The sequence below is a fragment of the Cervus elaphus genome, chromosome 11 (genome assembly GCF_910594005.1).
Source record: "Cervus elaphus chromosome 11, mCerEla1.1, whole genome shotgun sequence".
Lineage (NCBI taxonomy): Eukaryota > Metazoa > Chordata > Mammalia > Artiodactyla > Cervidae > Cervus > Cervus elaphus.
This window is the reverse complement of record NC_057825.1, coordinates 78,521,939-78,543,750: the sequence shown is the minus strand read 5'-3', so window position 1 is coordinate 78,543,750 and position 21,812 is coordinate 78,521,939. Positions and strand designations below refer to the sequence as shown.

At 39.2% G+C, this 21,812-nt stretch overlaps 1 protein-coding gene across 10 annotated transcripts in view; it reads left to right on the top strand.

The window, feature by feature from the left end:
• MTA3 (metastasis associated 1 family member 3) overlaps window positions 1–21,812 on the top strand; it is a 196,708-nt gene that overhangs the window by 40,550 nt on the left and 134,346 nt on the right. For all 10 annotated transcript variants that reach the window (XR_006343568.1, XM_043918149.1, XM_043918144.1 and 7 more), the window contains exon 4: window positions 7,074–7,200. Coding sequence is in view for 9 of the 10 variants with exons in the window: in XM_043918149.1 (XP_043774084.1) it covers window positions 7,074–7,200 (127 nt within the window). In the remaining variant the exon portion in view is untranslated. The remainder of the gene's footprint in view (window positions 1–7,073; window positions 7,201–21,812) is intronic.

The window sequence follows — 21,812 nt, the reverse complement described above, 5'->3', positions numbered from 1 at the left end:
CCTGGAGAAGGAAATGGCAACTCCTCCAGTATTCTTGCCTGGGAAATCCCCTGAACAGAGGAACCTGGTGAGCTGGTGAGTTGGACATGACTCTTTGTGTAGAGTTGGACGCGACTCTTTGGAGTCCAATGGAGTCACAAAGAGTTGGACACAACTGAGCAACTGAGCACACACGCACCTTCATTCCCCCAATGATTGTCTTGGCACTCTTGTCCAAAATCATTCTAATTAATCTGTGCCTGTTCTTATGTCAGTACCACATAGTCCTGGTTGTCATAGCTTTTATCCTCTTTTTTTTTTTTTTTTGGCCACACAGCATGCAGGGTTTTAGTTCACCAACAGGGTTTCCCTGGTAGCTCAAATGATAAAAAATGCACCTGCCATGCGGGAAACCTGGGTTTGATCCCTGGGTTGGGAAGATCCCCTGGAAGAGGTCATGGCAACCCACTCCAGTATTCTTGCTTGGAGAATCCCCATGGACAGAGGAGCCTGGCGGCCTGCGGTCCGTGGGGGTCGCAAAGAGTCGGACACAAGTGAGTGACTAAGCGCACACACACATACAACCAGGGATCAAACCTTTGCCCCCGTCAGGGGATGCATGGAGTCTTAACCACCAGGCCACTAGGAAAGTCACTGGGGTTGTAGCTTTGAAGTAAGCTTTGAAATCTGAAAGTGTGAGTCCTCCTAAATTTGTTCATGGCTGTTTAGGGTTGCTTATGTCCATATGCATGCCTGTATGAATTTTAGAATTAGTTGGCCAGTTTTTGTGAAAAAGGCTATTGGAATTTTGGTAGGGGTTGCACTGAATCTGTAAATCAATTTAGGGAGTATTGCCATCTTAACCCGGAGAAGGCAATGGCACCCCACTCCGGTTCTCTTGCCTGGAAAATCCCATGGACAGAGGAGCCTGGTAGGCTGCAGTCCATGAGGTCGCTAAGAGTCGGACACAGCTGAACGACTTCACTTTCACTTTTCACTTCTATGCATTGGAGAAGGAAATGGCAACCCACTCCAGTGTTCTTTCCTGAAGAATCCCAGGGACGGGGGAGCCTGGTGGGCTGCCGTCTATGGGGTCGCACAGAGTCGGACACAACTGAAGTGACTTAGCAGCAGCAGCAGCCATCTTAACCATATTAAATTCTCCAATGTGTGAACATAGTCTTTCCATTTATTTAGGTCTCTTTAAAATTTCTTGTAAGAATGTTTTGTCATTTTTAGTATATGAGTTTTGTCTTTTGTTAAATATATTCCTGAGTATTTTTTTTTTCCTTTTGATGCCGTTGTAAATGAAATATTCTTAGTTTCAGTCTGAATTGTTCAGTGCTATTGATGAAACTATCATTGATGTTTGTTGATTGATCGTTTGCCTCTAGATTGCCAAATCTTTTCTTTCTTTCTTTAATATTTATATATTTATTTGGCTGCCTGGGATCTTCCATCTTTAGTTGCAGCATGTGGGATTTTTAGTTATGGGCATATGAAGAAGCTCTCAGTTGCAGCACGTGGGATCCAGTTCCCTGACCAGGGATTGAATCCAAGTCCCCTACGTTGGGAGTGTGGAGTCCTAGCCACTGGGCTACCAGGGAAGTCCCTGCCAAACCTTTTCTTTGTCTTCATTCAGATAGTTCCCTGCAAGCTCAACTATCATAAAAATCCTTCTAATTTTATTCAACTTGCCTCTTTTTTTTTTTTTTTTCCTTACCAGGCAGGCTTGCGTTGCATCAATACTGAGCTATTTTCAGTCAAATAATATGCCTTCAAACACTTGAGTACTTCTTAAATGTATCTCCAGACAAAATTTTAACCACCTGCTTTTCTGTATGTTCTGTACCAGCTCACATCATCACTGTGGGCTGATAGTTCATTAAAATGGAGACCTGAGGATGTTTGTTTGAGAATAACCTGTGGAAAACTCTCCTTCTACCTGCCCGCTCTATAGCCCCTATCCTAACTAGCATGTAGAAATTATAATTTTGATTAGTTCTGAAAAATACCCAGTTCAGGCAAACTGAAAGTGAAAGTCTCTCAGGCGTGTCTGACTCTTTGCAACCCCATGACTATACAGTCTGTGGAATTCTCCAGGCTAGAATACTGCAGAATACTGGAGAAGGTAGCCTTTCCCTTCTCCAGGGGATCTTCCCAACCCAGGGATCGAACCCAGGTCCCCCGCATTGCGGGCGGATTCTTTACCAGCTGAGCCACAAGGGAAACCCAAAAATACTGGAGTGGGTAGCTTATCCCTTCTCCAGGGGATCTTCCCAACCCAGGAATTGAACTGGGATCTCCTGCCTTGAAGGCGGATTCTTTACCAACTGAGCTATCAGGGAAGCCCTTTCAGGCAAAGTCCTGAGAATCAATAATGACTTTTCCTTGCCTAGGTTCTGTCCCTCTTTGTTCAGATACCTAAATTGTCTGTTGCCTGTTCTGGCCCAGTTAGGTGTCACCTGCCCACTCTCTAAAATTTTGCCTGAGTCCATGACTGTAACCTGCTGTGGAAATTGATCTGTATCCCATACCTGGATGCTCTCTTTCTTCAGATTACTCAGCTAGTTTGATTTCTTCTCTGACACCTGCTTCCTGGACATTGTTTTTGCTAGCCTTACCTAGCCTTTTTCAGGCTGTGTGTGTAGTTAGCCTTGCTGAGCTCTGGGGCCGTGGATTCTTTCTCATCCTGCAGTCTAAAGCTTTGAAATTTGTAGGACCCTTGCTGGGTTGATCTCAGTTAAGTACAGTGATACTTATTTTATAAATATATATTTATATGTATTGTTTGTTAAAACTTCCACAATCCCTTGGTGTGGTTTCTTTCTGTATCTGTCTCCAGTTTATGACCCTAGTACCTTAGTGCTTAATAAACTGTACTGAAGCCTTGCCAACTGGTGTCAATCTCTTCCGTTGCTGTACTATTTTAGTGGGACTTCTACTTTAATAATTTTTAGAAGGTAGCAAATTTGATGTTCCATCAAGCTTGGTAAATGGTTTTAAAAAACTATAAATGTATTACGATGGACATGGTTTTTGATGATAGTCTTATTCGATCTGTTAAATTTTTAATTGTCTAAATGTCGGTTTTTGCTGTTATGGTTGGCTTAGTGTTTTTAGAATGTTAATGGGATGGGAGTCATTCTTGTTCAGAAGCCAGTATAAATTTATACAAAAATGTAAAGAAACTTAACTAGTCAACTTGAGAAAATGAGTTTTAGATGCTTTAGTTTTAGATGTTTTGGTGATTTCTGTGTTTGGTTAGGTTGAACTTAAGAAATTTTATTCCTTTTCACCCAATATCAAGAGATTGCACAAGAAAATAAGATTTGCTCTTGTTACCATTATTTGTAGAGCTTGCTGCTATTTTAGCCCTAAAGAGTATACATTAGAATACAGTTAGCTGTGTTTTATGGAACAACAATTTATCAAATCCTAACTAGGTAAAGAGTATAATTTCGTATGTAATATTTGCTGGTGCTAATAGTGCCAGTGCAGCGATAACTTCATTGATCTCCACTGGTGAAATGTTATTATACTTGCAAGTAAATGGCTCTTTTAGTGTTGCGTTTCTATTTGAGTAGTTAATTATAAAGAACATTCAAAGAATTTTAAATCACATTATTCAGTTTTTGAACTTGGTGGATCTTTTTCTTTTTTTTGGATCTTTTTCTAAATCAGTTTTTAATTTTTGCAAGTTCATTTTCAATTCAGAGTTTTAAATGTTTGAGGGTAGAAAACATTTGATACTTAGTCTAGTCATTGCCCTCATACCATTTAAAAGAACAACAGCTAGAGGGTCACACATGATAAAACTGCCTGTGGTCCTGGATCCTTATGTAAGAAATTTGTAGAAAAGCTTGTGAGGAGCAGAAATGTGTTGCTGTTGGTGCGTGTTTTGCCAGTCAGTGTCCAAAAGTTAAAGCCTCTGAGGCCACACCTGGGGCTTTACTTGCTGTGAGAGAAGCCAGCCAGCCCTTCCTTGACTCTGAGTTCTCAATACTCTGGCTGTTCCCATAGACACGCAGTCTGGTCTGGTCCAGGGAAGGCTGCAGAGCATCTGTGAGCCTCTGCAGGTATGGATTCCAACAAACTGGAAAATTCTTAACGAGATGGGAATACCAGACCATCTTACCTGCCTCCTGCGAACCTGTATGCAGGTCAAGAAACAACAGTCAGAACCAGGCATGAACTAACGGACTGGTTCCAAACTGCAGCACGCCAGGCTTCCCTGTCTATCAGCATCTCCCAGAGTTGGCTCAAACTCATGTCACCATCCATAGTGATTATGGAGCCCAAGAAAATACAGTCTGTCACTCTTTCCATTATTTCCACAACTATTTGCCATGAAGTGATGAGACTTGGTGCCATGATCTTCGTTTTTTGAATGTTGAGTTTTAAGACAACTTTTTCAGTCTCCTCTTTCACTTTCTCAAGAGGTGCTTCAGTTCCTCTTCGCTTTCTGCCATAAGGATGGTGTCATCTGTGTATCTGAGGTTATTCATATTTCTCCCAGTAATCTTGATCCAGCTTGTGCTTCATTCAGCCCAGCATTTCTCATGATGTAATCCGCATATAACTTAAATAAGCAGGGTGAAAATATATATAGCCTTGACGTATTCCTTTCCCAACTTGAAACCAGTCCATTGTTCTATGTCCGGTTCTAACTGTTGATTCTTGACCTGCATACAGGTTTTGTAGGAGACAGGTAAGGTGGTCTGGCATTCCCATCTCTTTAGGAATTTTCCATAGTTTATTGTGATCCACACAGTCAAAGACTTTAGCATAATCAATGAAGAGAAGTAGATGTTTTTCCTGGAATTCTCTTGCTTTTTCTATGATCCAATGGATTTGTGTATTACTAACACTAGACATCAGAAATGAAAAAAATTGTAAAGAAATTCATATTTATTTATGGGTTTTATAATCCATGCATTGATGATGATTCCTTATAGTAGTCTCCTGTGATTGTCGTTGCTTCACAGTAACCTAGCCCATACTTAGGGCAAATACACTATTGGAAACATTGTTGGATTTTTTTAAAAAAATCACTTACCTCTGATAATATGCTTATGAATAGTTTTTCCAAATACAGGAGAGAGGCATAAGTGTTAGTCACTCAGTCGTATCTGACTCTTTGTAGCCACGAGGCTCCTCTGTCCATGGCAAGAATATTGGAGTGGGTAGCCGTTTCCTTCTCCAGGGAATCTTCTCGACCCAGGGATCCAACCTGGTTCTCCTGCATTGCAGGCAGATTCTTTACAGTCTGAGCCACCAGGGAAGCCCCTGTTTAGCGAAATGAATGGTAATGTAATTCTTCGAAAGGAATGTTGTAAAATGCTAAGAAAACTAACGTAGTATTAGTTTTTATTAAATATCACTCACCTCATGCCTGTGTAAGGTTAGACTAGTATCTCCATGTTTTATGAATTGATGACCACTTTTATTAATTTTCTTGACTTTTTTTTTTAATTTTTAAAATTAATGAATTATTTTTGGCTAGTTCTTTGTTCCTATGAGAGGACTTTCTCTAGTTGCAGCAAGTGGGGATCACTCTGTAGTCGCGGTGCTAGGGCTTCCCATTGCGGTGGCTTCTCGTGGATCTCAGGCTCTAGGGCATGTGCGCTTCCTGGTTGCAGAGCGTGGGCTCTGTAGCTGTGACACTCAGGCTTAGTTCCCCTGTAGCATGTGAGATTTTCTTGGAGCAAGTGAACGTGTGTCTCCTGCATTGGCAGGCGGATTCTTTACCACTGAGCCACCAGGGAAGTCCTTCCTTGATATTTCTAAGCTACAGGGTTCATCTGTAAATTTTTTCAGTTGTTGCAAACCTCCAGAAAATTTCCAGTATACTGTATTTAAGTCTAGATATAAGTGGACCCGTTAAGTTCAAACTCACATTGTTCAAAGGCGGACCTGGTTCAGTGAGTGCAAGTTTGGCCTTACTCTGTTTTCAGAGTTGATAGTTTACTGTGTAGTTCTAGGTTGAATGTCGTGTTTCCTCTTGGATGGCGTTGCTCTGTCTTCTTAGCATGCGGTATTGCTGTTCATCTGTGATTCCAACGCAGATTCTGGTTTCTTTGGTGTGCTTACACTTTGTTCCTGTAAATGGTGGTAGTCTTCTCATGCCATTACTTAAAAAAAAAGTTAAGTGTGCTGGTAATTCAATCAGGACACTCATTCTTACTGGACACTTAGTAAGGGGAAATTTTCTTGAATCATTCTTGGATAAGTCTTTCCTCATCCCCACTCTCCCCTCCCTAGACCACTCCCCCTCCACACACACACAAAAAAGAAGTTAGAGAGTCTTCTTTATTGTTTCTTTTTGAAACTTTTATTAGTTGGATGTTGGACCACATGCATTCTTCTTTAATTTTTTAATCTTTTGGTTTTCAGTTGTCTTAATTTTGGGGAGATTTCATTAGTGTTGTCTTCTAATTCTTCTATTAGTTTCATTTGTGTTATCAAACTTGAAATGTGTTAACACTATTTGTTTTCTGATTATACTATTTTTAAATGGAGTATTCTGGGATACAGTTATTGTGTTATAGATAGACTTTTGATGCTTTTCTCCTGCTTTTTTGATCTCACCCCACTTTTCGCTTCTCACAATACTTGGTAGCTTCAAGAACTGAGTCAGTACACGCTCTGTGCCACACTTCTCCACAGCATCCCTTTCTGTACACACATAGATTGTCACTTCCTCCTCTTGACTGTGTGTAGTTTATTTTTTTTAACGTCTCTTTTTCATCTTCTAAACCTGTTGTTGAAAATCTTCCATTGTTGCTTCATTTTTTATTGTCATTGAAATGTTAGTATATTTCCATTGCTATTTTGATGTGATTTCTTGGGGGGAGAGGAGATACATAAGATATATGCATGGTTTCATCTGCCATCTTAAAATTGGAGTTCTTCGTTTGAGGCCTAGGTAACTAAATGTTATGGTTGTAATTCATATTACAAGTTAAATGTGTAAGTTTAAAATCAATTAGTTTGAACAAAATATTGAATTAAAGCCTGATTCAGTCTATCTTAATAATCAAAGTAGATAATACAGTTTGTAATAATGCATTTTTTGAATTTTATTTGTGTAGAAGAAATTGAGGAAGAATCTGAAACAACAGTCGAGGCTGACTTGACCGATAAACAGAAACATCAGTTGAAACATAGGGAACTCTTTTTGTCGCGCCAATACGAATCTCTGCCCGCAACACATATCAGGTAAGAACTTTTTAGAAGTTGGTCTGATGTTCTCAGTAATACTATGACAGTTGAAAGAAACAAAACGAAAACAACCTTTTTGAAGCATTTCCCAAACTCAACAATCTTGCTCAAATCAGTTCACTAAGGGCTTCATTATGTAGTCTTATCTTGAAAATTTATAGTTTATATTAGCATTTTAAAGCCCTGCACATGTTATGCAGTCAAGTAACCATGTTGGCTTTGTTTTAATCCGGACTTTTCCAGTCATTTAAGTTATCTATTAGCATCTTGCGGAACAGTGTCCAGCAGACACCATTTTGGGGAGTGCTGGTCTTCTCCAGATGCCTAGAAAAAAGTAGACTTACTAGGGTCCAAGAACTAGAACCCCAGATCTGCTTCCCAGACAAGTGTCTCTTGACCTTGTAGGATATAGTACCTTTTATTTATTTATGTTGGAGGGCCTCTGGGATGAAAATATTTTATTCTTTACTGCTGACTCACTTGCATCTGCTCTGTGCATTGATGCAATGAAAAGTGAATTCAGTCCCTGGTTTGTAGCTTGGGGAGAATGGTGGTGGTCTTTTTCATCTGGTGGTGGTAAGATTTAGGCATAGGTTAAGCTCTTTTTAAGTGCTGTCTGCAGTAGGTGCATTTTAGAGGTATAACAAAATGTTTGAACTCAAAAAACAGGCAGTTACTGACCCTCAGTGTCAGGAAAGCTTCCGAAGGAGTTGGCATTTACTCAGCCTTTGAGAGATTGGGGGGCATCTTTGAGCTAAAAGGAAACAGGTGAGCATGGGTGTGGGCAGGAAGAAGCTTGTGTCTAGGGTGGTGGGTGTGGGGGGATGCAGTGTTTTTGTCCCCTCTTGTTAAAGAAGTTCCTTCAATTTTTGTTTTGTTCACAATCTTTATTCTTTTATTCAACCCTTCACTAGTTATGATTGACTTAAAAGCTGTTTATGTACAGAAATAAAATGTAATAACTATTTATTTTAAAAAATTGTCCCTTCCTCTTTAATCCTGAATGTCGATATTGTATCTAAGTCTGTCTACTTTGGGCTCAAACACGTTTGGAGACTTCCTGAAACTCTGGGTTGGTCTTCATAACACTCCACAATCCCCCCGACCTTTGTGTATCTTATACTTCTCTTTTCAGAAATGGACGCAGAGATCCTTCCTCTAAGACAGGAAATGTATGACAAAGATACTAGAATCCCTTTTTTCCAAATCTTTTCAGAGATAGCTTGATCCTCCTCAATAGTTAACATCATATATAATTGCTTTTTTTTTTTTTTTTAGTTTTTTTAGGGAGCATTGTGCTTAGATTGGTGAGAGTTAGTATTAATATGTTCTGTGTGACTTAGGGTCCTTTGTTAGAAAAGATAATCAGGCCAGATAATGTGGGAACAGTCACTTAATCTAAAAATAGAGGTATTTCAAAAAATAGGAAAGTAAGTTACTTTTCGCTGAAAGAGATGAAACATGAACACATATTTTGTAATTTTCTTAAAGATACAGGTAACTAATAAATGCTGAAGAGCCATATGCATTTATCATTTAATTGGAAGAAACTAGAATATAAAGATTCATTTTAAGCTCAAGAAGTTATGTGGCCAGTCATAAGACTCTTGCCAGAATGAGAATCTGACAAATGGTTTTAAAAATGTATCCAAAACACGCAAGTATATTTTTAATTTACCCTCCTGATAGCTTGGAATCTGTTTATAAGAAATGTTGGTTTCCTTTAACAGATTGCTTGGAATGGAAAAACTAGTGAAGTATTTTTCATCTTTCACAAGGACTGAGAGAGTATATTGCAATGGGATTATCAAGACATGCCTTTGTTGAACATGGAAATTACATAGACTACATGATCATTCAGTCATGTTGAACACATTTTCTGAATATTTCTCAATTAGGGAGCTCACTAACTGCTTGATTAAAAAAAAGACAAGGTCCGCAGCTTATAAACTTCAGTTTACCCTGTGCCAATTCTTTTGAATTACGAGGAAGAGATATAGACATTTGGGGCATTTGTTTTCGGATTTGTTTTTTGTTCTCAGAGTTGAGAGGTTTTCTCACCTTTGGCTCTCATTTTCAAACAGCTGAATGAAATTAGGGGCAGTCTCTGGCCAAAGCATGACACCGTGCTAACCATCCCTCACATTGATGTAGAACAAGTGCACTTTGGAGTGATCTTGACATTTTGCTAATGTTGAAGTCATGCCCTATCTGTTGTGCTGTAACAGGAGAAAATTACTGAAGTCCCATTGTTCTTTGGCAGCAAAGAGGGGTAATTTTATGAATACTGGCTTTTTATTCTCAGAGACGTTATCAAGTGCCCAGAATCTCCTTGTGCTGTATGGAACAGGGGAACAAACCTGACTGAGGCATTCCTGAGGTCTTTTGTAGTTTTTGTGATCTATAATATTAACCAGATGCTACAAACTTCCAGAGTGGCAGGAAGAGACGGCTTTTCAGGAAGAGCCTCCTTTTTATTTCATTGAAAGAGAATGAATAGGACCAGGACTGTTGTGGGTAGAGTTAGCGATTCACCTTTTGTTTGTGAGATAGGTGGGGTTGAACATGAGAATTCCTTTGGAACATTGTTTGGGGAGTAAAGGCGAGAGACAGCATGCTTCCTGCATAGTGCCTTAGGTCACTAATAATAGATTGTATGCTGCTTGGGTTATATAAAGCACTGTAAAATTTATTTTTATGCTAGCTAGACCCATGACAGTGTGTGTGATGTGTGTGTGTGTGTAAAATACTGTGTTTTTTCCAGTTTATATACAGTTTCAGTTATATACAGCCCATGTTTATTGAACTTGGCTTTTAAAAATTGTAGTATTTATTGAGTCTTTATGATAAGTGTTATTCCATTTGCTTTACATGTATTTTATTTGATTTTCACGATGAGTTTGTAATGTGTGTATCAGAGACAAAGAAAGCTACATTTTAGTAGCTTGTTGGGTAGATAGGCTCTTTAATTTCCTATTTCTTTTTTCACATAATTTTTTTGTTTACTCAAGTTGAATGGTCAGAACTGAATTAAAAACTGAGTTAAGCATATAAACTATACTATCATACAGTGTTAGAGATATAAATAGTGACTGGGAACTAGCTACTTGATTGAGGGCCTAAGTTTGTGGATGTGTCTTGCATTTGGTCCGATGTCACTTTTTCCTTACCTTGAAAGCACAAAGCTTGCTTTTTAAAAAGCTAATTACAGCATTGTACATGTAGTGATTAATACCACTTCCCTGCCTCTGGTGTAGCCAGTTAGTCATATTTAATTAGCGCCAATCCTTTCCTGCTTGCCAACCTTGGGATCTGGATCACAGCCTTTGAAGTCATGCTTCATTGTGTCTTAAAAGCATTTTGTTAGGTACCTGTTGATTATTGGCCCCAACGTGTCCTGTCGTAAAGGCTTTTGGACTGGATGATTTCTCCAAGTCTTGTTATGAGCAGTGAGTAGTGATAGAGCAACCATTATATCCGTGTTGTTAGACCTGGCCCTTGCTCAGAGCATCACTGGTGAGGATCCTGCCTTCCTCATTGCTTAACCTTGACAAAATCCAGAGAAACTCTTATAGAACCTAAATTTAGTCTCAGTAGTAGGTCTTAAGGGCTTCCCTGGTGGCTCAGTTGTTAAAGAATCTGCCTGCTATGGAGGGAGACCTGGGTTTGATCACTGGGTTGGGAAGATCCCCTGGAGGAGGGCGTGGTAACCCACTCCAGAATTCTTGCCTGGAGAATAGCCTGGGGGCTGAGGTCCATGGGGTCCCAAAGAGTCAGACACAGACTCGACTTAGTGACTAAGCATAGGAGAACACAGTAGGTCTTAAAGATACAGGTGCACATAGTGTTCAAGCTGTCTCTTAATGACAGGGTGCTTCAGAGAAAACCTTACATTCTTTTCCTCTTAAACAATTTTTAGCTTGGGATTCCAGAATGTGATTATGGTCATCACCACCCCCACCATCATTGCCCCGTAGAAGACTGGCTGTGGCCACAGTTTATAATGAACTTCTCTTGGTTCAAGCAACGCTGTGTTGCTTCTGCATTCTCACCTCCAAAATAAGCTTTCTTAATTCGGTTAAAAAAGTATGTTTAGCAGCTGTTAAAAATCTTGGGTTTTATGTGTAATTTGTCTAGGTTCTTCACGTCAGACATCATCTTGGAGTGTAAGATTCTAGAAGCTCATTATCTCTTTTCTTTCTCCTGCTTGCTGTGGAACACAGTACCCAATAGTCAGTCAGACTTTGAAGTTTTCATAGTTTTCATTTAATTTTATTTTTGTCCTTTAAGGAAATAAAAGTCATCAACAGAATAATCTTCTCTCAAGTACTCCTAACCTTAAATGAAGTTTTAGGTTGTGTGCCTTTCTCTGTTCGTGAAAATTAAAGATTGATATATGGAATCACAGGTTGCTTAGGACTTTGAGGGAAAGTGAGATATTCAGAGTCAACATCGAGCTTTTACATGGAGGGCTAGGATAAGGATAGGAAGTCTATTTTGTGTACATATTATTCGTCATCAAACAAAATGAATTTACAAGCCATATATAGCAACCATGAGAAAGGGGGAAATGGAAGAATTTCTAGCCAATAAGAGGTATTTGGGGGGTGGGATACTGAAGTTCTTGTCTTAACACCCAGTGTTGATGAGGGTAGGGAAACATAACTCTTAGATATTCAAGTGTTATTATAGTCAGAGAAATAAAATTTTAATATGTGAATATCCTTTGACCTAGCAATTCTGCTTTTTGATTTTATCTAACAGAGGCTCTTAGGAAAGGGTGTAGAAATATATATACTGATAGGTTCATTGAAGAATTGTTTTGTGTATTGAATTTTAAAGATATTTGTTGCAAATAAATGAAATTTTCATTCCTAACTCTGAGTCTGCATTATAAATATAAATAGGAACTTGGTATTTGGTAGATTTCAGGATTATTTTACTATCATAAAATGCAAGCAACTTTCATATTTATGCTTTTCTATATTTCTACCTGCTTTGAAATGAGAACATTTTAGGCGTATAATGGAAGAAGTATTATTTAAAATTTTGTATATTAGATAGGGAAAATGCCAGTTTTGTGTTCATTTTAACTCCATGCCTTGCCTGACAACCTGGCTGGTTTTAATGAAGACAGAATAGGCAGGAATCTACTAAAAACTAAACTCTTCTTTATCCCCCCCTCCCCAGTAGTAGTAAAGTGGTAACATTAGCTACTGTTATATTAGCTACATTTGATAGCTGACCCTATTTCTAATTTAGGGGTACATTTTCCAAATATGTTTTTTGCAAAATGCTGTTTCCTTCAAGAATTATTCTGTCAATTCATATTCCCATCACAGTACATTATGAATATGCCCATTTTGCTGTTTCTTGAAAAATAGTGCATATTAAAATTGAATATTACTACATATTAAAATTGTAAAATAAACTTATTGTTTATTTTATGATAATGGAAGAATTATAATTTACTGTTGAAATGGGGGAAAAAAAACATGAAAAAAGGTGCAGACACAAACCCCTGTATTCTCTCCACCCAGCAGCACTGACATTTTGGTGTATCTCCAATGTGTTTTTCTTTTCTTATCTTGTGCGCATTCTCTGGGTTTGGACTCTGTGTTGTTGGGAGTTTACTGGGTATGGCAGAGGAGCTACACTCCCCAAGTGCAGCTTCCTCCCTTGTTAAGTGGTGTTTATTCTTCAGTGCTGCTATTGTCATCTTTGCTCTTTCTAGGTTGGTTTGTTTTTAAATATGTGAGAAATATGGTTGGAAAATGAATGATGGAACAGTAGGAGGAGAGGGGGAGGACAGTTAAATAAAGGCTGGAAAAATTCCATTCTTGAGACGTTAACAGACATGCCTGATAGGTTTGATACATCTGAAGTAGCAGAAGGAGAGGAACAATACTTTGGGGAGCTGCCTGGCTGTCCAGTGGTTAGGACTTGCTGCTTTCACTGCTATGAGTGTGCCCCGCACCCCCACCCCCCAACAAAAAGAATACTTTGTCATTCAGAAAGACTGTGCTCATTCAGAAACCAATCCAAGTGTTACTGTCTTGGACTGGGCAAAGATTTCTCAGGATCATGAAGATATTCTTCTGTTTTCTTGAAGTTTTACTGTTCTACCTTTTATATTTAGGTCTGTTTTATGTATATGGTGTGAATAGAGGTCAGTTAAATGCTAAGTTTAAAAAGATAGGACTTACAATATCATCAAGCAGTATCAAACACCTAGGAATAAATTATAAGAAGGATGTCTTTAAAGAAAAGGGAGATGTGTAAAAATTCCACATAGAAACTATGGAGTATTGCTAAAGGAATTAAATTAAAGACTTAGTAAAGTAAACGTGTAACAATATGTCTGTTTTTCCCAAATTGATCCAAAGATTCAGTGTAATTCCAAAGAAAAACTTAGCAGGGTCCTGTGTGTGTGTGTGTGTGTAAATTAAGAAGCTGAGTGCAAAATCTGTGGTAATGGAAAGGACCAAGAATGTTTCAGAGCATGGTTCGTATTCTTCTGGGTATCCCCCCATACACATTCAGGTGGGGCCTTGTGAGATCAAAACTATTTTCATATCAACAGTAGGTGTTACTTACCTTTTCCCTGTATTGATTTTGTCAAAACAAAATCATGTGCAAAAGCAGTGGTGGGTCAACTGCTGGCACGAAGCCAGCTGGAATCAAGTCATTGTCACCAAACTGGACTGTAGTTACCACTGTATTGTATGTATTTGCAATTAAAAAGGAAAGGGGAAAAGAGGCAAATTGCACTTAAGAATGTCCTTTGCAAAACAGTACAGTTTTTCAATTTTAATAAATCTCAAATGGCTTTTAAAAAAAAAATTGAAGAAAAATTCACACAACATATTAACTATTGTACGGTATTCAGGGTACATTTCATTGGCATTCAGGGTACTGATAATGTTGTGCAACCCACCACCTCTCCCTATTTCAGGAGATTACACATCTCCATTTTACGATGTATCCTTCAAATCACTGTGCTCTACCCCTTAAACTTGTACGGCGCTGTATGTCAATTATACCTCCATAAAACTGGAAGGAGCAAAAAGAGGTCACACATCTTTTTAGTCTTCCATGTCCTGAAATGAGAAGTATGCATGAATCACTTTGGCGGTATGCGCAAGCGTGATGGTTATCTTGAGAAAAAACTCATGGTCTTGTTTGAAATATGAGCTGCACTATTAAATAGCTACCTTTGTCACGGAACACCATGTTTGCCTGAAAAAGCCACTGAGAGATAAACTATGTTTTTTTTAAGACACGACCATATGGTGGATGTTTTTTGAAAATGAAGTAAACTAGTCACTCATGTGAAAACTTAGTTGTCTGTTAAGTCAGACATTGAGGAAATTTGTAAAACTGTAAAATAGTACCACTGTTTTCATTAATTTTGGAGGGGAAAATAAAGTAGTTATTAATAGCAAATATTTGCTAATGTGTAATATTTATTTTTATTTTAAATTAGTTGATGTTAAATTTTAAATTTTAATATCTATCTAAGGTAAATATTGATAGATATAACCCACAAAGACAGAAGTTCTTTGAGGTCCTCAATAATTTTTAGAAACGTAAGAGATCTAAAAGTTTGAGAATCATGATAAAGTCAGTCTTTAAGAATAATAATGTTAGAGGCTTATATCATTTGATATTAAGACACTTGTATAGCTACGGTAATTAATGTAGGGTAGTATGGGTAAGTGGATTGTGAAATAAACCAGTGCGGTAGAATAGAAAAGCCAGAACAGACTTGCATATATAGCACAAGTTGATAATTTGATGAAAGCTCCATTGCAATGTGGGCTTTCCTGGTGGCTCAAGGGTAAAGAATCCACCTGCAATGCAGGAGACCTAGATTCGATCCCTGAGTTGGGAAGATCCTTTGGAGAAGGGAATGGCCACCCAATCCAGTATTCTTTACTGGAGAATTCCATGGACAGAGGAACCTGTCAGGCTACAGTCAGTCCATGGGATTGTGAAGATTCAGACACGACTGAGTGACTGCCACACATACACACCTGGAGTTCCATTAATCACAATTCTTATGGAGTAGTGATATTCTAATTATACTGTTCCTTCTTCATATACTAGTTGGAAGGCTTCTGTGGTTTTTAGTTATGACTCTTAATTTTAGTTTTATGTTTTAGTGTGTAACTAAAACTTTTATATTTTAGTGTATAACAACAGCAGAGGCTATCAACTTTATCAGACTCAATCTCTGTTTTACATATTTCTTTAAACTTCGTATGCTATTGTAGAATGAAATTCATAGATTATTACTACACATGTGGTACATAATTTGGCTTGGAATTGAATTTTGGGTTAAAGATGACTAACCCCATTGTCCTCAAACATCTATTGTCATTGAAAGTAGTTTATATCGCATAGGTTCTCCACACTCTGCATATTACCCAAATTTCCCTTTGTTAAAAGCTTAAAATTCTCTTACCCATTGTTTTCTGCAGTTTCAGTGATGACCTTGGTGGTGAGGTGGTGGTGGTGGTTTAGTCGATAAGTCGTGTCCGACTATTGCAACCCCATGGAGCCTGCCAGGCTCCTATGTCCATGGGATTCTCCAGGCAAGAATACTGGAGTGGGTTGCCATTCCCTTCTCCAGGGGATCTTCCCAACCCAGGAATCGAACCCAGGTCTCCTTCAATGCATGCAGGTTCTTTACCGATTGCGCTATGAGGGAATCCCTGGTGGTGAGGTAGATGATTTTAATTGGAAGACAACTGTCTTTGTAGCTGAGCTTTTTTCCCCTAATATTTTACATCTTTCTCTTTGCCAGTGGTTTTGGCCTTTTTTAAAAAATTTAGTACAGCCTTTGTTATATTACTGTTTTTTTCTTGCGATAACACTGGCACCTAACATTATATAAGTTTCCTGTGTACAGTATTATATTTCTTCTTCACTAGCACTGCAGTGTGCTTACCACTGGAGTTTAGTTTCTGTTACCAGACAGCTGATGCCCTTTACCCATTTCAGCCTCCCCAGGCCCCTTTCCCTCTGGTAACCACTCTTCTTTACTCTGTATCTATGTGTTTGGTTTGTTCCTTTATTTTGCTTTTTGTTCATCTGTTTGATTCCACATATGAGTGAAATCTTAGAGTGTATGTCTTTCTCTAATTTATTTCACTTTCACAGTACCTTCAAAGTCCATCCATGTTGTGGCAAATGGCAAGATTTCATCTTTTTTTATGGCTGATTGGGCTTCCCACATAGATCAGTTGATAAAGAATCTGCCTGCAATGCTAGAGACCTGGGTTCTATTCCTGGGTCAGGAAGATCCCCTGGAGAAGGAAATGGCAGCCCACTCCAGTATTCTTGCCTGGAGAATCCCATGGATAGAGGAGGCTGGAGGGCCATAGTCCATAGCGTCTCAAGAGTTGGACATGATTTAGCACTTTCTTTCTTTCTTATGGCTGATTAATATTCTATTGCATATATATCATACATTTTTATCCATTCATTCGGTGATGAGCACTTCAGGTGTTTCCATCTTTTGGCTATTATAAATAATCCTGCAGTGAACAAGGAGTGGGGAATACACACATTTTCAAATTAGTGTTTTTATAGTCTGTGGATGAATTCCCAGAAGTGGAATAGCTTGATAACATAATAATTCTATTGTTAATCTTTGAGGAATCAACATACTATTGGGTTGGCCAAAAAGTTCTTTGAGGGTTTTCCATAGCATCTTATGGATGAGTGAAGTTTTTGGCCAACCCAAGATGGTAAAGAATCTGCCTGCAATGCAGGAGATCTGGGTTTGATCCCTGGGTCTGGAAGATCCTCTGAAGAAGGGAATGGCTACCCACTCCAGTATTTCTGCCTGAAGTTTCATGAACAGAGTAGCCTGGTGGGCTATAGTCAGCCCATAGGGTTGCAAAGAGTTGAATGTGACTGAGCAATTAACAGTTAACAGTTAATATTTTCCATAGTGGCTGCACAAGTTCCCATGAACAGTGTATGAGGGTTCCCTTTTCTCCACATTCTTGTCAACACTTGTTATTTTTTGCCTTTTTGATAATAGCAATTCTAGCTCTAGCATGTGTGAGGTGATATCTCATTGTGGTTTTGATTTATATTTGCCTAGTAATTAGTGATGTTGAATATCTTTGCATGTGCCTGTTGGCCATCTTTATGTCTTCTTTTGAGATTCATCTCCTCTGCCTGGTTTTTAATCAAATTATTAAGTTTTTTTGTTTTGTTTTGTTTTTGTGTTAGATCTCTCAGATTGATTGTCTCCTGTTTTTGTTTTTTTAAAAACTTGCTTATTTGTTTTTGGTTTTGAGCTAAATCTTTGAATTTTATCTTCTATCTTGTAATGTTTTAATTTTGGAACCATATTTTTAAAATTTCTCAACGTTTTGTCTTCTGTATATTCCTTTTCAATACATCCTATTTTTGTTTTATGAATGTACTATCCTCACCAATGTTTTTAAACATTCTGATTGTATCTTCAAATTTGTCTTTGTTGTGTAAGTCACCCCTGTTTCCTCTAGTTTCAGGTTTTTTAAAAAAGTTTTTTGTATTTATCTTTTGTTCTGTAATCTTTTTGCAAATATTAGGTGATTCATAGCGGTCTATACTTTTTTAAAACTAAGGGAATAGTGAGGCTAAACAGGAGCGACATTTATATGGACAGACTGCTGGTAGACTTCTTTCTGTTAGCATATATAATGGACTTTTCCAGGTTCTGTTCTTAAGACTGGAATTTTCCTTTCTGGTCTCTCTGTCTTTTTCTTTGTAAAAGCCCACGGTATTTCCTGGCAGTCTTGATGCTGAAAACTTGGCCTCTGTGTACTGGTGCCAAGTTGAATGTTGGAGACAGAGTTTTGGGTAAGATAGAAAAGAATAGCCTTATTGTTTGGCTAGGTAAAGTGGGGACACAGGGGACTCCTGCCTTCGAAAACTGTGTCCCATCCTGGAAGGATTTGATGAGGGGTTTTATGGCAACAGTTCAAGGATGGGATTGCTGACAAGATTAGGGTGTGGAGCAGAGCCTAGGTTTAGTTCAATTCAGTCACTCAGTCGTGCCTGACTCTTTGCGACCCCATGAATCGCAGCACGCTAGGCCTCCCTGTCCATCACCAACTCCCGGAGTTTACTCAAACTCATGCCCATCGAGTCGGTGATACCACCCAGCCATCTCATCTTCTGTCGTCTCCTTCTCCTCCTGCCCCCAATCCCTCCCAGCATCAGGGTCTTTTCAAATGAGTCAACTCTTTGCATGAGGTGGCCAAAGTACTGGAGTTTCAGCTTCAGCATCAGTCCTTCCAATGAACACCCAGGACTGATCTCCTTTCGGATGGACTGGTTGGATCTCCTTGCAGTCCAAGGGACTCTTAAGAGTCTTCTCCAACACCACAGTTCAAAAGCATCAATTTTTCGGCGCTCAGCTTTCTTCACAGTCCAACTCTCACATCCATACCTGAGCACTGGAAAAACCATAGCCTTGACCAAACGGACTTTGTTGGCAAAGTAATGTCTCTGCTTTTTAATATGCTATCTAGGTTGGTCATAACTTTCCTTGCAAGGAGTAAGCGTCTTTTAATTTCATGGCTGCAGTCACCATCTGCAGTGATTTTGGAGCCCCCCAAAATGAAGTCTGACACTGTTTCCACTGTCTCCCCATCTATTTCCCATGAGGTAATGGGACCAGATGCCATGATCTTAGTTTTCTGAATGTTGAGCTTTAAGCCAACTTTTTCACTCTCCTCTTTCACTTTCATCAAGAGGCTTTTTAGTTCATCTTCACTTTCTGCCATAAGGGTGATGTCATCTGCATATCTGAGGTTATTGATATTTTTCCCGGCAGTCTTGATTCCAGCTTGTGCTTCTTCCAGCCCAGCGTTTCTCATGATGTACTCTGCATATAAGTTAAATAAGCAGGGTGACAATGTACAGCCTTGATGTACTCCTTTTCTTATTTGGAACCAGTCTGTTGTTCCATGTCCAATAGTAACTGTTGCTTCCTGACCTGCATACAGGTTTCTCAAGAGACAGGTCAGGTGGTCTGGTATTCCCATCTCTTTCAGAATTTTCCACAGTTTATTGTGATCCACACAGTCAAAGGCTTTCGCATAGTCAATAAAGCAGAAATAGATGTTTTTCTGGAACTCTCTTGCTTTTTCAGTGATCCAGCAGATACTGGCAATTTGATCCTGGTTCCTCTGCCTTTTCCAAAACCAGCTTGAACATCTGGAAGTTCATGGTTCATGTATTGCTGAAGCCTGGCTTGGAGAATTTTGAGCATTACTTTACTAGTGTGTGAGATGAGTGCAATTGTGCGGTAGTTTGTGCATTCTTTGGCATTGCCTTTCTTAGGGATTGGAATGAAAACTGACCTTTTCCAGTCGTGTGGCCACTGCTGAGTTTTCCAAATTTGCTGGCATACTGAGTGAGCACTTTAACAGCATCATCCTTCAGGACTTGAAATAACTCAACTGGAATTCCATGACATCCACTAGCTTTGTTCATAGTGATGCTTTCTAAGGCCCACTTGACTTCACATTCTAGGATGTCTGGCTCTAGGTCAGTGATCACACCATTGTGATTATCTTGGTCGTGAAGATCTTTTTTGTTCTTCTGTGTATGCTTGCCACCTCTTCTTAATATCCTCTGCTTCTGTTAGGTCCATACCATTTCTCTCCTTTATTGAGCCCATCTTTGCCTGAAATGTTCCCTTTGTGTCTCTAATTTTCTTGAAGAGATCTCTAGTCTTTCCCATTCTGTTGTTTTCCTCTATTTCTTTGCATTGATCGCTGAGGAAGGCTTTCTTATCTCTCCTGGCTATTCTTTGGAACTCTGCATTCAAATGGGAATATCTTTCCTTTTCTCCTTTGCTTTTCGCTTCTCTTCTTTTCACGGCTATTTGTAAGGCCTCCTCAGACAGCCATTTTGCCTTTTTGCATTTCTTTTCCTTGGGGATGGTCTTGATCCCTGTCTCCTGTACAATGTCACGAACCTCCATCCATAGTTCATCAGGCATTTGCCTATCAGATCTTGTCCCTTAAATCTATTTCTCACTTTCACTGTATAATCATAAGGGATTTGATTTAGGTCAAACCTGAATGGTTTAGTGGTTTTCCCTACTTTCTTCAGTTTAAATCTGAATTTGGCAATAAGGAGTTCATGATCTGAGCCACAGTCAGCTCCTGGTCTTGTTTTTGCTGACTGTATAGAGCTTCTCCATCTTTGCCTGCAGAGAATATAATCAATCTGATTTTGGTGTTGACCATCTGGTGATGTCCATGTGTAGAGTCTTCTCTTGTGTTGTTGGAAGAGGGTGTTTGCTATGACAAGTGCGTTCTCTTGGCAAAACTCTATTACCCTTTGCCCTGCTTCATTCCGTACTCCAAGGCCAAATTTGCCTGTTACTCCAGGTGTTTCTTGACTTCCTACTTTTGCATTCCAGTCCCCTATAATGAAAAGGACATCTTTTTTGGGTGTTAGTTCTAAAAGGTCTTGTAGGTCTTCATAGAACCGTTTAACTTGAGCTTCTTCAGCATTACTGGTTTGGGGCAGAGCCTACATTCCTTTAATGTGGTCTCAGGTAGTCTCTTGCTGATCTGCTCTGATTTCCTTTAATCTGGTCTCAGATGGTCTGGGGCTTCCCAGGTAGTAAAGAACCTGCCTGCCTGTGCAGGAGACACAGTTTCTATCCCTGGGTTGGAAAGATCCCCTGGAGGAGGGCCAGGGTCGCAAAGAGCTGCATGTGACTGAAGCAACTTAGCAGACAGATGGTCTACTCTGGAATGAAGAATGCGGGCATTTTCCATTTTAGGGGTTTTAGTTCTGTAAAGAGCTCAAAAGTGATTTGTTACAAATATCATTTGAGGTGGAACCAGGACCCTGCCCCAAGACTGTGCTATTGTTTCTTGGCTGTGCCTCCCTTGTCTGTGTATACCCTTCCTTCACTGATTAGCAACTGTTTGAATCTGCCCTTTGGAACTCAGGGAACATCAAGGAGGCTGGAGTCTGTTCCTGCAAACAAGCAACAGGGGACTCAGGCTTCTGTGCCCAGGAGCTCTGCAGAGTCCTGCTTTGTCCTACTGTCCAGTCCAAGTACGAACTAGGTTCAGCCCTGTTTAGCTTCTGAGATCAGATGAGATTGGGTGTGTTTTGGGTAATATGTTCCTAGGTAAGACTAGAATTTCTTCAGGGCTCTGCTGGGTAGATCAGTTTCATTCCCCCTAGCATCAGGTCACTGTGCATGTTTTGAACCTTGTCTCAATTGTTGTTTGTTGTCTGATTGTATTAAGTAAAGTTACCAATGCTATGTTTAATAGTAATAATGTTAAGTGGGCATTTGTGCCTTATTATGATCTTAGTGAAAATATCTCTAGTGTTTTCCTATTAAATAAAATGCTCATCCTGGGCTTTGGTTTGCTGTGCTCTGTCTGTCTTACCTGTCTGTCTTTAAAAATTTTTTGACATCTTTCATGTGCTGATGACCTTCTCATTGTACTGATTTTAGGTTCTTTTGTTTCTAATGCTCTTGCTATTGTTTTAAAGGCATCTGAGAAAAAAGGAGATAGCCCCTGGGCTTTGCCTGTCATTAGTTCATTATTATTGTGAGACTC